This window comes from Oncorhynchus kisutch, linkage group LG22 (assembly GCF_002021735.2).
Source record: "Oncorhynchus kisutch isolate 150728-3 linkage group LG22, Okis_V2, whole genome shotgun sequence".
In the NCBI taxonomy this organism is placed as follows: Eukaryota; Metazoa; Chordata; class Actinopteri; order Salmoniformes; family Salmonidae; genus Oncorhynchus; species Oncorhynchus kisutch.
The window spans coordinates 25,300,318-25,316,482 of record NC_034195.2 but is presented as its reverse complement, the minus strand read 5'-3'; the positions used below and the strand labels follow the sequence as shown (position 1 = coordinate 25,316,482).

At 41.9% G+C, this 16,165-nt stretch overlaps 1 protein-coding gene across 9 annotated transcripts in view; it reads right to left on the bottom strand.

Moving 5' to 3' along the window:
* The window catches only part of LOC109867368 (enhancer of mRNA-decapping protein 4), a 45,497-nt gene extending 39,271 nt beyond the window's left edge, over positions 1-6,226 (bottom strand). For 5 of the 9 annotated variants that reach the window (XM_031801936.1, XM_031801934.1, XM_020456499.2 and 2 more), the window contains exon 1: positions 5,894-6,225. In XM_031801936.1, the coding sequence (XP_031657796.1) occupies positions 5,894-5,981 (88 nt within the window). In that variant the 5' untranslated portion in view covers positions 5,982-6,225. Of the gene's footprint in view, positions 1-5,893 lie in introns of all 9 variants that reach the window. The other 4 variants (XM_031801933.1, XM_031801935.1, XM_031801937.1 and 1 more) reach the window with 2 other exon arrangements.
* Between the last annotated feature and the right edge of the window lie 9,939 nt (positions 6,227-16,165).

Sequence of the window (16,165 nt, the reverse complement as noted above, 5' to 3'; positions counted from 1 at the left end):
AATAAAAAAATTGGAAAGCATTTACTACAGCATAGCAAAGATTAAAAACAGATGAATTTGTGAAAATGATTTATCCAAAATTATGCAGTTGCGTAAGGCTTGGTGCTCACGGAACAGTACGCTATTAAACAAACACTCAAAACAGGCAGCAGGATCTGTCTTATTTCTGTAGATATTCAGTGCCAGTCAAAAATGTATAACAAGGGTTATTTTAAATATTTTCTACATTGTAGAATAGTGAAAACATCAAAACTATGAAATAAAAGGTATAGGCAAAAAAAGTGTTAAAAACAATATTTATATTTTAGATTCTTCAAATAGCCACCCTTTGCCTTGACAGCTTTGCACACTTTGCATTATTTCAACCTGCTTCATGAGGTAGTCACCTGGAATGCATTTCAATTAGGTGTGCCTTGTTAAAAGTTAATCTGTGGAATTTCTTTCCTTCTTAATGAGTTTGAGCTAATCAGTTGTGTTGTGACAAAGTAGGGGTGGTAAACAGAAGACAGCCCTATTTGGTAAAAGACCAAGTCCATGTCATGGCAAGACCAGCTCAAATAAGCAAAGAGTAACGACAGTCCATCATTACTTCTAGTCATGGTCAGTCAATCCAGAACATTAAGAACTGTGAAAGTTTCTTCAATTGCAGTTGCAAAAATCAAGCGCTATGATGAAACTGGTTCTCATGAGGACTGCCACAGAAAAGGAAGACCCAGAGTAACCTCTGCTGCAGAGGATCATTTCATTGGAGTTACCAGCCTCAAAAAATTGCGGCCCAAATAAATGCTTCACAAAGTTCAAGTAACAGAAATCAAAATATCAAATGTTCAGAGGAGACTGCATGAAATCAGGCATTCATGGTCGAATTGCTACAACAACAAAAAACACTACTAAAGAACACCAATAATAAGAAGAGACTTGCTTGGACCAAGAAAAACAAGCAATGGACATTAGATCGGTGGAAAGCTGTTCTTTGGTTCCAACCGCCTTATCTTTGTGAGACGCAGAGTAGGTGAACGGATGATCTCCACATGTGTGGTTCCCACCGTGAAGCATGGAGGTGGTGAGATTGTGCTTTGCTGGTGACACTGTCTGTGATTTATTTAGAATTCAAGACACACTTAACCAGCATCGCTACTACAGCATTCTTCAGCGATATGCTTTCCTATCTGGTTTGGGCTTAGTGGGACTAACATTTGTTTTTCAACAGGACAATGACCCAACACACCTCCAGGCTGTGCAAGGGCTGTTTGATCAAGAAGGAGAGTGATGGAGAAAATGTACTGTTTCTGTAAATTGGTTATTGAGTTGGACAAAACTGTTGACATTGGGCTATTCATTAAAATGTATTGTCAAAAGGAAGCAATAGCATAATTTAAAACGTATATTTCAGGAATATAAATTTAATATAAATCCATTTCCCAATGGATTTCTACTTAATAACCCCATCCCGCATGAGGAGCGTAATCATCGACTGACACTAATTAGCATAACGGACATAAATATTCCTAGAAAATATTCCTATTCATGAAAATCACAAGTGAAATATATTGAGACACAGCTTAGCCTTTTGTTAATTCACCCTGTCATCTCAGATTTTCAAAATATGCTTTACAGCCAAAGCTAGACAAGCATTTGTGTAAGTTTATCGATAGCCTAGCATAGCATTTTGTCCAGCTAGCAGCAGGTAACTTGGTCACGGAAATCAGAAAAGCAATCAAATTAAATCGTTTACCTTTGATGAGCTTCGGATGTTCACTCACGAGACTCCCAGTTAGATAGCCAATGTTCCTTTTTTCCATAAAGATTATTTTTGTAGGCGAAATAGCCCCGTTTGTTCTTCACGTTTGGCTGAGAAATCGCCCGGAAATTGCAGTCACGAAAACGCCAAAAGATATTCCAAATTAGCTCCATAATATCGACAGAAACATGGCAAACGTTGTTTATAATCAATCCTCAAAGTGTTTTTCAAATATCTATTCGATAATATATCCACCAGGACAATTGGTTTTTCAGTAGGACCGATTGGAATAATGGCTACCTCTGTATTTTACGCGAGAATCACTCTGGGAGCCATCAGGTGACCAGTTGCGCAATGTAGCCGCTTACGGGTATTCTTCAACATAAATGCGTAAAACTACGTCACAATGCTGTAGACACCTTGGGGAATACGGAGAAAAAGTAATCTGGTTGATAGCCCATTCACTGCTCAATAGGGACGCAGTTCTTTCAAAACATGAGGCACTTTCGGATTGGATTTTTCTCAGGCTTTCGCCTGCAATATCAGTTCTGTTATACTCACAGACAATATTTTACAGTTTTGGAAACTTTAGAGTGTTTTCCTATCCTAAGCTGTCAATTATATGCATATTCTAGCTTCTTGTCCTGACAAAATATCCCGTAGTAACGTTATTTTTCCAAAAATGAAAATACTGCCCCCTAGCCACAAAAGGTTTTAACCAGGGGGAAAAAATTGCCAAATTATCCCAAAACGTGCTATAATTTATTGATTTTTATGATATACAAGAAATCACCTAAAAAAGGGTTTAACCTGCCCACCTTCAGTCAGTATTTGGGCAACCTGCCGCCTAGTTATTTAGCTAGCGACTCATTTGTATTAAATAAAAACCAATGTGTTAGGTAGCCGTTGCGCACTATGAAATTGTAACGTTATCCAACTTACCTAACTAGTGCCGTCTATAGCTAACTTGCCACGTAAATGTACTGCTAGTTTGATAACTTGCAAACTACCAAGAAAGCAAGCAAACATCTAACCTGTAGCTAGTCTAGTAATGTTAGTTAGCTAGCCAACATCAATTAATGTTTTACTAGCTAGCTAACATTAATTAGCTGATATTAACTTGCATGACAGGGATGGCGCATTCTGAAAAAGTTATGCTTTGATCAGACCGACAGTCATTGCATCAATACTGCATAATAAATTCTGCAGTGACACTTTATTCATCATGTAATCCAACATTTGTACTGGATATGTGTGCATTCCTTTTTGCTACTATTTGTCAAGTCTACACATACAATGATGCATATGTTGGATTTATCCAACATATGGAGCAAACAGAAAATTGGGAAATGAATGTAATCATATTCCTCTGAGCAGAATAACAGCTCAGGTTACATCCATAACCCAATGTTACATCCATAACCCTAGAGGTCGGTCAGACAAAAGAGTGGGATAACACCATTTAAATTGGTCCAGATGAGTCCCTGGGACATCAATGTATCCACCACAGGATGCAACAGAATATAATTACCCAACAAGGTAACAGAATTTCAACTGTGGTATACAACCGTACACACAAGCGAGCTGAAAGCTCTAACTTATAAGATTCTTAATTTGGGTGCAACAGCACCAAGAGTGGAAGGCCTCTGTATAGAACAGCCATCTCATGGATGGTTGAAAAGTATGTACGTACAAGGTTGACGGTACGCTCACTTATCTGGGTTGAGAGAGCATGCCATGTCCAAAACCACAGACCCCAGTGATGGTGTGGACATAACATTGAGTCTGCAGTACCTCAAGAAAGTCATGGGTGTTGCCCAACTTGCAGCAGCACAGAGAGTCCAGGGAGGCCCCACTGAACAAGACCCATGAAGTGGCTATACCAGTGAACAACTGTGCTACCACGCTATCTGGAATTGGTCTACCTGCTATAGAGTATGATTTTGGCACGGCATTGATAATCCAATGTGCCAGTCTCTGCTCCCCCCATAACACACAAAAATCTGTTCTGTTTGACAAACAGTTATTGTTGCAGCAAGATATGCACTGTGTGCATGCAGGCAAAGTGTATGCAACTTATAACTCTCCTGTGAGCAGTGGGGAGGCAGGTAAAATGATTAACCCTCTAGACCACATGTCAAACTCATTCCACGGAGGGCCGAGTGTCCGCAGGTTTCCGCTCCTGCCTTGTACTTGATTGATGAATGAAGGCCCCTAATTAGTAAGAAACTCCCCACACCTGGTTGTCTAGGACTTAATTGAAATGAAAAAACAATCCTGCAGACACTATGCCCAACATGGAACGAGTGACACCCTGCTGCTATTAGTCCATAGAAACATGGGCTAATATCTCAAAGAAATCACTAAGACATTTGTTGTGAAAGTGTCTGTCCTATATCTGTGAGAAAAATCCTTACATTTGGCACTAAACTACTCCCATTAATTTTTTTTTTAAACTTTTACCGGAATACCTTCAAATGAGTCTGAGGCTTGTGTTCATCCTAGAGCAAAAACAACCAACATGTACATACACGTTCAGGAGAGACTCACCTTTCCATAGGATGGGTCATAGTGTGCAGCCCAAACTGTTCTGACTCTACAGAGGGAAGTTAGCAGATCTGCAGTACCAACTTCAGACGAGTCCCGTGACGCTTGTGGGGGTCGTAGAGCAAAACTGAGAACACCATGGTGTTCGTGAGAGTCTCATAATATTTTGAAGGCCAAACCGTTTGGGTGCTACAGACGTTTGTGAGAAAACAAATGTCTCATGGTCTGACAAACGCCGCTGTAGCCCTGCCACCGCAGATACGGAAGGGCAACGTCAGCGGATGCTGTGATTGAGATGCAGCCAAAGCAAAAAACATCCAGCTGAAACAGATTTTGACAGGTATTTGTTTATTATGCTAATTAGAATTGTGGGAACCGATGCGCACTCCAGGCTGATCTTCCTCAAGACCTGAGGGAGCAAGTGAATTGCTGGAAAAGCATACAGCAGCCCCCTTCGCCATCTGTGCGATAGAGCATTGACCCTGAGTGGGCATGCTGTACCCTTTACTAAAAAAACACATAGGACAACGCAAAGCAAACAGTTCGGAGATGGCCCTTCCAAATTGATACCTGATCATCTCCACTACAGTGGGATGTATCCTCCAGTCTGAATGAAGAGGGCCTCCTGTGGGGTCTGCTGCCTGATTCTCCACCCCTGGCAGGTGTATTGCTCTGAGGAATGTATAGTGTCTGTTTCCACAAAGCAATAGCTTCCTTGTGCAGTGACCTCAGTCCACCCCGGCAGTTGGCGCACAACCTCGCTTGTGTCATCTGTCCGTTTCAGTAGTTGTCAGTACTGGGAGGAAGTGCCGGAATGCAAGGTGAAAGGCCTTTAGCTCCAGTAGGTTGACATGAGCTGGTTTCCATGGTGCTGACCATACACCACGGAACCCTGACTGGTTCAAGACCGCTCACCAACCCTGTCCCTACATCCCAGCTTTTCTAGAAGCAAGGGAATTTCTGAGCAGCATTTGCAAGCTGTTGTTTTCAAGACACCCCTGAAGCGTGGGAGTCGCTAACGAAATTGTAGAGCGTAGCCTTGTGTTAGTGTGCAACACCCATTTGTTGGCCGTAGCTTTTTTTTCCCAGCTGGAAAGGTGGTACTAGAGTCAACAATGTCACGCTAGAGAATTGGTCCCACCAAAACTCTGCGTGCTGTGGTACAGAGGGGACTCGCCTTGCATATAGTGGTGTGATCAAGGCGTTAGCTAGCCGTGGTTCAACTTGCTACCTAAACTAGTTAGCGTAATTGTACATTTGGCAAGCGTAACGTCGTTAAGATAATTTAGCTTGCTAGCTACATTAGTTAACTAATAGGCTAGCAACCTTAGTCAGTTAACAGTCTGCTAACTTAGCTAGCTAATATGTTCGCAAATTTAAATTAGCTAGCTAACGTTAGCTAATGACTTGTGAAAAAGTTCAGTTAACTAGCTAGGTACAAACGTGAGCATATGGAGCTAGCTCGCATTTTGCAACGTCCGTCCATAACTTTTAATTGGAAGGTTACGTTTGCAAACTAGAATTTTGTCCAAAGCTAGGTAGCTAAGTTAGTAGAATTAGCTTGCAATGCGGCCTAAAAGCGCTTTTCATTCCAGTTAAACTTACCAACGCTGTTCCCGGGTCGGTCCAGCTTTAATATATCACGAAGATGCTGGGTTGCACCCTCTATATCTATGTTTGAATTTGAAGCCATATGTAAGGGATGGGGGGGAAACTGGGTCGTTGCAAAATAATGTATATTTTCGTTCTTTGCTGTCAGTGTTCAATTCGTTTGACCGAACGCCACTAACCGTCTAAACTTCCGCTGGGTGTTCATGCATTTCTCTCCCCAGCAAAAGCTAGTGCTCTGTATAGTTCCGAGGATACTGTCTGCTCCACATTCTACCCCAAATTGTGGCAGCATAGGTGGCATTCCTTCTGTCTGTTTAGCGAAAGCATTCCACTCCTAGTACTTCGTGATATATGCCAAATATGGTTTAGCAAACAGAATGACAGGAGTGGAATGATAGCCGAACAGTCCGGAACCAAGACAAGTGGCATGGCATCTACAATATTTATCCAACCGTAGCTTGGTTTCCATCTAATTTACGACGGCAGGTTTTTTAATACAATATTTATCCAACGGTAACTTGGTTTCCATACAATTTGCGACAGATTTTCATGCGAATATTAAAAAATCTGCATAAAACAATATGCGCATTTTCCCACAAGAGATGTTTCTATCAAACAGACTTTATGTGAATAAAAAGGCTGCTCGTGATGACAAAAATAACTTTTGCCGTTAAAGTCCCATATACTAAATGGTTTCCACTGCATTTTCAACTCTACCGATGGTTTTGTCACAAAAACATTTGCGTTATATAGCAAATGTGCCCACTCTGGTTTTGAAACCATTGAAAATAATTGTTATTATATCAATATTTGCAGATAAGGGCGTTTCCAACGCAATTTCTCACATAATTAATTTTACCTACACAAAAATATCCCATAATGTCTAACGAACAAAATGTTGTTCGGCATTTATAAAATTGAAACCGGCATTTCATGTTTCCATCAACCCAAACATGGAATTGACCAGTGTGTAATTAAAGGGAAAGGGAGATACCAAGTCAGTTTAACTGAATGCATACAACTGAAATGTGTCTAAATGACACTAATAAAATATTGCCATTTCATATGGAATTACATTCCATACACAGAAAACCACATGGAATACTATTGGTAGTGTACACATACAGTATTTTGCAGATGTTATCACTGGTGTAACAATATGCTTATGTTTCTAGCTCCAACAGTGCAGTAGTGCCTAACAATACCAAACAATACATGCAAATCAAAAAAAAAAAAGTAATTAAGAAATATAGAAATGAATATAGAAATGACTGCCAAGAGTGTGCAAAGCTGTCATCAAGGCAAAGGGTGGCTACTTTGAAGAATCTCAAATATGAAATCTATTTTGAAATGTTTAACACTTTTTTGGTTACTACATGATTCCATATGTGCTATTTAGAACTATGTAGAACAAAAAACAGATATAGCCCTTGCTTCACCCCAGACTGCCCTCGACCAGCACAAAAACATCCTGTGGCGTTCTGCATTAGCATCGGAAAGCCCTCGCGATATGCAACTTTTCAGGGAAGTCAGGAACCAATATACGCAGTCAGTTAGGAAAGCTAAGGCTAGCTTTTTCAAACAGAAATTTGCTTCCCGTAGCACTAATTCCAAAAAGTTTTGGGACACTGTAAAATCCATGGGGAATAAGAGTACCTCCTCTCAGCTTCCCACTGCACTGAAGGTAGGAAACACTGTCAACACCGATAAATCCCAGATAATCGATCATTTCAATAAGCATTTTTCTAGGGCTGACCATGCTTTCCACCTGGCTACCCCTACCCCAGCCAACATCTCAGCCCACTCTGCAGCAACTTGCCCAAGCCCCACCTGCTTCTCCTTTACCCAAATCCAGACAGCTGATGTTCTGAAAGAGCTGCAAACTATGGATCCCTATAAATCAGCTGGGCTAGACAATCTGGACCCTCTCTAAAATGATCAGTCGAAATTGTTCCAACCCCTATTCCTAGCCTATTCAACCTCTCTTTCGTATCGTCTGAGATCACCAAGGATTGGAACGCTGCTGGCTCCCCCCCTTCTCAAAGGGGGAGACACCCTAGACCCAAACAGTTATAGACCTATATCCATCCTTCCCTGCCTTTCTAAAATCTTCGAAAGCCAAATTAACAAACCTCACTGACAATTTCGAATCCCACCGTACCTTCTCCACTATGTAATCTGGTTTCCGAGCTGGTCATGGGTGCACCTCAGCCACGCTCAAGGACCAAAACAATATCATAACCGCCATCAGTACTGTGCAGCCATCTTCATCGACCTGGCCAAGGCTTTTGACTCTGTCAATCACCGTATTCTTATCGGCAGACTCAATAGCCTTGGCTTCTCAAATGACTGCCTCGCCTGGTTCACCAACTACTTGACACACTGACAGAGTTCAGTGTGTCAAATCGGAGGGCTTGTTGTCCGGACCTCTGGCAGTCTCTCTGGGGGTGCCACAGGGTTCAATTTTCAGGCCGACTCTTTTCTCTTTTCTTTCTATCAATGATGTCGCTCTTGCTGCTGGTGATTCTCTGATCCACCTCTACGCAGAAGACACCATTCTGTATACATCTGGCCCTTCTTTGGACACTGTGCTAACAAACCTCCAAACGAGCTTCAACGCCATACAACACTCTTTCCGTGGCCTCCAACTGCTTTTAAATGCTAGTAAAACTAATTGCATGCTCTTCAACCGATTTCTGTACGCACCCTCCCGCCCGACTAGCATCACTACTCTGGACGGTTCTGACCTAGAATATGTGGACAACAACAAATACCTAGGTGTCTGGTTAGACTGTAAACTCTCCTTCCAGACTCACATTAAGCATCTCCAATCCAAAATTAAATCTAGAATCGGCTTCCTATTTCTCAACAAAGCCTCTTTCACTCATGCTGCCAAACATACCCTCGTAAAACTGACTATCCTACCGATCCTTGACTTCGGTGTCCTTGACTTCGATGTCATTTACAAAATAGCCTACAACACTCTACTCAGCAAACTGGATGTAGTCTATCACAGTGCCATCCGTTTTGTCACCAAAGCCCCATATACTATCCACCACTGCGACTTGTATGCTCTCGTTGGCTGGCCCTCACAACATATTTGTCGCCAAACCCACTGGCTCCAGGTCATCTACAAGTCTCTGCTAGGTACAGCCCCGCCTTATCTTAGCTCACTGGTCACCATAGCAGCACCCAACCGTAGCACGCTCTCCAGCAGGTATATTTCACTGGTCATCCCCAAAGCCAACACTTACTTTGGCTGCCTTTACTTCCAATTCTCTGCTGCCAATGACTGGAACGAATTGCAAAAATCACTGAAGCTGGATTCTTATATCTCCCTCTCTAACTTTAAGCATCAGCTGTTAGAGAAGCTTACTGATCACTGTATCTGTACACAGCCAATCTGTAAATAGCACACCCAACTACCTCATCCCCATATTATTACTTACCCTCTTGCTCTTTTGCACCCCAGTATCTCTACTTGCACATCATCATCTGCACATCTATCACTCCAGTGTTATTGCTAAATTGTAATTATTGTAATTACTATGGCCTATTTATTGTTACCTCCCTATTCTTCTACATTTGCACACACCATACATTGATTTTTCTATTTTTTTTCTATTGTGTTATTGATTGTACGTTTTTTTTATGTGTAACTCTGTGTTGTTGTTTTTGTCGCACTGCTTTGCTTTATCTTGTCCAGGTCGCAGTTGTAGATGAGAACTTGTTCTCAACTGGCCTACCTGGTTAAATAAAGGTGAAATAAATAAAAAAATATATATTTTTATAGTTTTGATGTCTTCATTATTATTCTACAATGTAGAAAATAGTTTAAAAAAAGAAAGAAAGAAAAACCCTTGAATGAGTAGGTGTGTCCAGACTTTTGACTGGTACTGTATACAATTTACCACAACTGGACTCCAATGCATTCGGAAAGTATTCAGACCCCTTCCCCTTTTCCACATTTTGTTACGTTACAGCCTTATTCTAAAATTGATGAAGAAATAGTTTATTTAATCTATCTACACACAATAACCCATAACGACAAAACCAAGACAGGTTTTTCAAAATGTTTGCAAATTTATAACAAATAAAAATACCTTATTACATAAGTATTCAGACCCTTTGTTATGAGACTTGAAATTGAGATCAGGTGCAACCTGTTTCCATTGATCATCCCTAAGATGTTTCTACTTGATTGGAGTCCACTTGTGGTAAATTCAATTGATTGGACATGATTTGGAAAGGAACAGACCTGTCAAAATACGGTCCCACAGTTGACAGTGCATGTCACAGCAAAAACCAAGCCATGAGGTCAAAGGAATTGTCCGTAGAGCTCCGAGACAGGATTGTGTCAAGGCACAGATCTGGGGAAGGTCCCCAAGAACACAGTGGCATTTTTCTCCCCAGTTTTGTGATATCCAATTGGTAGTTAGTCTTGTTAATCACTGCAATCCCATCACTGGGATTACAACTCCCATCACTGCAACGTTTTAGCCTGAATGCCAATCATCACTTCTGAATGAAACCTGGCACCATCCCTACGGTGAAGCATGGTGCACCACATAGCTGTGGATATGTTTTTCAGCAGCAGTGACTGGGAGACTAGTCAGGATCGAGGGATAGATGAAAACCTTCTCCCGAGGGCTCAGGGCCTCCGACTGTGGTGAAGGTTCACCTTCCAACAGGATATGTCCCTAAGCACACAGCCAAGACAATGCAGGAGTGGCTTCGGAACAAGTTTCAATGTCCTTGAGTGGCCCAGCCAGAGTCCGGACTTGAACCTGATTGAACATCTCTGAAGAGACCTGAAAATGGTTGTGCAGCGACGTTCCCTATCCAATCTGACAGAGCTTGAGATGATCTGCAGAGAAGAATGGGAGAAACTCCCCAAATAAAGGTGTGCCAAGCTTGTATCGTCATACACAAGAAGACCTGAGGCTGTAATCGCTGCCAAAGGTGCTTCAACAAGGGTCTGAATACTTATGCAAACTTACGCAATATATGTTTTTTATTTGTAACAATTTTGCCAAAAATTCTCAAAACCTGTTTATGCCATTATTGGGTATTGTGTGTAGATTGATGAGGGGAAAAAAACATTTAATCAATTGTAGAATAAGGCTGTAATAATAAGTCAAGGGGTAAGAATACTTTTCTCACGCACTGTATACGATGGTGTGTATAGACATTATGGACAGTATATGAATAGAAAATGTTTGTACAGCAGTGTTATATAGGATGAGTCTTGATTACAATACAGTATATACATATGAAGTGGGTAAAACAGTATCTAAACATTATTCAATTGGCCAGTGTTCAATGACTATGTGCATAGGGCAACAGTCTCTAAGGTGTAGGGTTGAGTATCGGGTGGTAGGCGTCTAGTGACAAAAGTTCAGGGCACGGTACTGGGTGGAGGCTGGGTAGAGTCTGATAGCCTGTAGATGTAGGCTGTTTTTCAGTCTCTTAGAACCAGCTTTGATGCACCTGTACTGTCTCCGCCTTCTAGATGGTAGCAGGGTGAACAGGCCCTGGTTCGGGTGGCTGAGGTCCTTGATGATCCTACTGGCCTTCTTATGATGCTGGGTGCTGTAGATGTCCTGGAGGGCAGGTGGTGTACCCCCGGTGATGCGTTGGGCTTACCGCACCACCCTCTGGAGAGCCCTGTGTTTGCGGGATGGTGCAGTTGCTATACCAGGTTATGATACAGCCCGACAGGATGCTCTCAATGGTGAATCTGTAGAAGTTTGTGAGGGTCTGAGGTACTAGGCTGCATTTCTTCAGCCTCCTGAGGTTAAAGAGGCGCTGTTGCGCCTTCTTCACCACACAATTTGTGTAGACAGGCCATTTTCAGGTCCTCAGTGATGTACATGCCGAGGAACTTTCACCCTTTCCACTGCGGCCCTGTCGATGTGGATGGGGGCGTGCTCCCTCTGCTGTCTCCTGAAGTTCACAATCCTTTGTTTAGTTGAAATTAAGGTTATTTTCCTGGCATCACTCCACCAGGGCCCTCACCTCCTCGCTGTAGGTTGTCTCGTTATTGTTGGTTATCAGGCCTACCACTGTTGTCGTCTACAAACTTGATGATTGAGTTGGAGACATGCGTGGGGAGGTTGGTAAGGTACAATGATATGATCCTTAACAAGCCTTTCAAAGCACTTCATGACAGAAGTGAGTAGTCATTTAGCTACCTTTACTTTCGTGGATACAGGAACAACGGTGGACATCTTGAAGCAAGTGGGGACAACACTGGGATAGGGAGAGATTGAATATGTTTGTAAACACTCCAGCCAGCTGGCATCGGTGTCCGTGACATGGCTGGGTTTCCCATTATAATCCGCGATTGTCTGTTGTCCCTGCTACATACTCATGTCTGAGCCGTTGAATTGTGACTCCACTTTGTCTCTGTACTGACGTTTTGCCTGTTTGATTGCCTTACGGAGGGCATTGTTGAATTGTTTGTACTCGTACATGTTCCCATTCACCTTGCCACAGTGAAATGCAGTGGTTCTCGCTTTCCGTTTTGTGCGAATGATACCAACTATCCACGTTTTTTGGTTTAGATAAGTTCTAATTGTCGCAGTGGGAACAACACCCTCTATGCCCTTAATGATGAACTCAGTAACAGTCAGCATATACGCCAATGTTATTCTCAGAGCCAGCCAAGAACATATCCCAAACCGTGTGATCAAAACAGTCTTGAAGCATAGATTCCAATTGGTCAGACCAACTAAGAAAACAAATAACGTGTCCATCTCAAATATTCTGCTCCCTTTCTGAAGCCTTGCTGAAGGCCAATAAAGGTTGCCAATAAACACAAGGTCATACTTTTTATTCGTCTTTTATTTCTGTCTGACACCGGAATAGTACAGTATATCTTGTAAGTCTGTGAATGACAGCAGAACTTAAGAGACAGATGCCTTTAATCTTCTTTATTGAACCAGTGACACCAGGAAAATGTTTTAACCAGTAACCCCAACAGACAGGCTGGTAGAGGAAAAACATTAGTTATGCATCGCACAGCGTTGATTGCCTGCAATGACAACAAGCTCAGTCCGATGATGCTGTGACACACCGCCCCAGACTATGACGGAACCTCCACCTCCAAATCGAACCATCACCCCTGGTGAGACAAAACCTTGACTCGTCAGTGAAGAGCACTTTTGCCAATCCTGGGTTTGTGCCCATAGGCAACGTTGTTGCCGGTAATGTCTGGTGAGGACCTGCCTTACAACAGGCCTACAAGCCCTCAGTCCAGCCTCTCTCAGTCTATTATGGACAGTCTGAGCACTGATGGAGGGATTGTGGGTTCCTGGTGTAACTCGGGCAGTTGTTGTTGCCATCCTGTACCTGTCCCGCAGGTGTGAGGTTCAGATGTACCGGCCAGCTGTCCGTCCTGTCTCCCTGTAGCAGTCTTAGGCATCTCACAGTACGGACATTGCAATTTATTGCCCCGGCTGTATCTGCAACCCTCATGCCTCCTTGCAGCTTGCCTAGGCACGTTCATGCAGATGAGCAGAGACCCTGGGCATCTTTCTTTTGGTGTTTTTCAGAGTCAGTAGACAGGTCTCTTTAGTGTTCTAAGTTTTCATAACTGTAATTGCCTACCGTCTGTAAGCTGTTAGTGTCTCAATGACCATTCCACGGGTGCATGTACATGAATTGTTTATAGTTCATTGAACAAGCATGGGAAACAGTGTTCAAACCCATTACAATGAAGATCTGTGAAATTATTTTAGATTTTTATTAATTATCTTTGAAAGACAGGTCCTGAAAAAGGGATGTTTCTTTTTTTTCTGAGTTTATATATACACAAACAGGACCAGTCAAACTCATTCAAGGGTTTTTACTTTATTTTTTACAATTTTCTACATTGTAGAATAATAGTGAAGATGTCAAAACTGTCCAAACTAACACATGGAATCATGTAGTAAACAAATCTAAATATATTTTACATTTTAGATTCTTCAAAGTAGCCACACTTCGCATTGATGACAGCTTTTCACAATCTTTGCATTCTCTCAACCAGCTTCACCTGGAATGCTTTTTAAACAGTCTTGAAGGTGTTCCCACATATTCTGAGATACAGAGACACAGCGTAGGTGAAAGGATGATCTTCACATGTGTGATTCCCACCGTGAAGCATGGAGGACGTGTGATGGTGTGGGGCTGTTTATCCTTAACTTTGCGGTCCAACTCATCCCAAACCGTCTCAATTGGGTTGAGGTTGAGGGACTGGGGAGGCCATGTCATCTGTTGTCTAAAAGCAATGATGGTCTGTTGTTTCTCTTTCCTTATTTGAGCTGTTCTTCCCATAAATTGGACTTGGTCATTTACCAAATAGGGCTGTCTTCTGTATACCACCCCTACCTTGTCACAACATGATTGATTGGCTCAAACGCATTAAGAAGTAAAGAAATTACACAAAATTAACAAGGCACACATGTTAATTGAATTGCATTCCAGGTGACTACCTCATCAATCTGGTTGAGAGAATGCCAAGTGTGTGCAAAGTTGTCATCAAGGCAAAGGTTTGCTAATTTGAAGATTTGTTTAACACTATTTTAGTTACTACATGATTCCATATGTGATATTTCATAGTTTTGATGACCTCACTATTATTATATAATGCAGAAAATAGTACAAATAAAGAAAAACCATGTAATGAGTAGATGTCCAAACTTTTGATTCGTAACTCTGGAAGACCCAGAGTTACCTCTGCTGCAGAGGATAAGCTCATTAGAGTTAACTGCACCTCAGATTGCAGCCCAATAAATGCTTCACAGAGTTCAAGTACCAGACACATTTCAACACAAACTGATCAGAGGAGACTGCGTGAATCTGGCCTTTATGGTTGAATTGCTGCAAAGAAACAACTACAAACCACTACACCAATAAGATGAAGAGACTTGCTTGGGCCAACAAACACGAGCAATGGACATTAGATCGGTGGAAATCTGTTCTTTGGTCTGATGAATCCAAATTTGAGATTTTTGGTTGCAACCATCATGTCTTTGTGAGACGCAGAGTAGGTGAACGGATTATATCCGCATGTGTGGTTCCCACCATGAAGCACGGAGGTGGTGGTGTGATGGTGCTTTGCTGGTGACACTGATTTATTTAGAATTCAAGGCACACTTAACTAGCATGGCTACCACAGAATTCTGCAGCAGTACACCATCCCATCTGGTTTGCGCTTAGTGTTTTGGGTCATTATCCTGTAGAAAAACAAATGATAGTCGCTATCATTTGTTTTTCTACAGGATAATGACCCAAAACACACCTCCAGGCTGTGTAAGAGCTATTTGATCAAGAAAGAGAGTGATGGTGCTGCATCAGATGACCTGGCCTCCACAACCACCTGACCTCAACCCAATTGAGATGGTTTGGGATGAGTTGAACAACAGAGTGAAGGAAAAGCAGCCAACAAGTGCTCAGCACATGTGGGAACTCCTTCAAGACTGTTGGAAAGGCATTCCCCATGAAGCTGGTTGAGAGAATGCCAAGAGTGTGCAAAGCTGTCAAGGCAAAAGGTGGCTACTTTGAAGAATCTCAAATAAAACATTCGATTTGTTTAACACTTTTTTGATTACTACATGATTCCATATGTTATTTCATAGTTCTACAATGTAGAAAATAGTAAAAATAAAGACAAATCTATATATAGATATACAGTGGGGCAAAAAAGTTCTCCCACTTAAAAAGATGAGGCTTGTAATTTTCATCATAGGTACACTTCAACTATGACAGACAAAATGAGAAAAAAAATCCAGAAAATCACTTTGTAGGATTTTTCATAAATTTTTTTGCAAATTATGGTGGAAAATAAGTATTTGGTCAATAACAAAAGTATATCTCAATACTTTGTTATATACCCTTTGTTGGCAATGACAGAGGTCAAACGTTTTCTGTAAGTCTTCACAAGGTTTTCACACACTGTTGCTGGTATTTTGGCCCATTCCTCCATGCAGATCTCCTCTAGAGCAGTGATGTTTTGGGGCTGTTGCTGGGCAACACAGACTTTCAACTCCCTCCAAAGATTTTCTATGGGGTTGAGATCTGGAGACTGGCTAGGCCACTCCAGGACCTTGAAATACTTCTTATGAAGCCACTCCTTCGTTGCCCGGGCGGTGTGTTTGGGATCATTGTCATGGTGAAAGACCCAGCCACGTTTCATCTTCAATGCCCTTGCTGATGGAAGGAGGTTTTCACTCAAAATCTCACGATACATGGCCCCATTCATTCTTTCCTTTACACGGATCA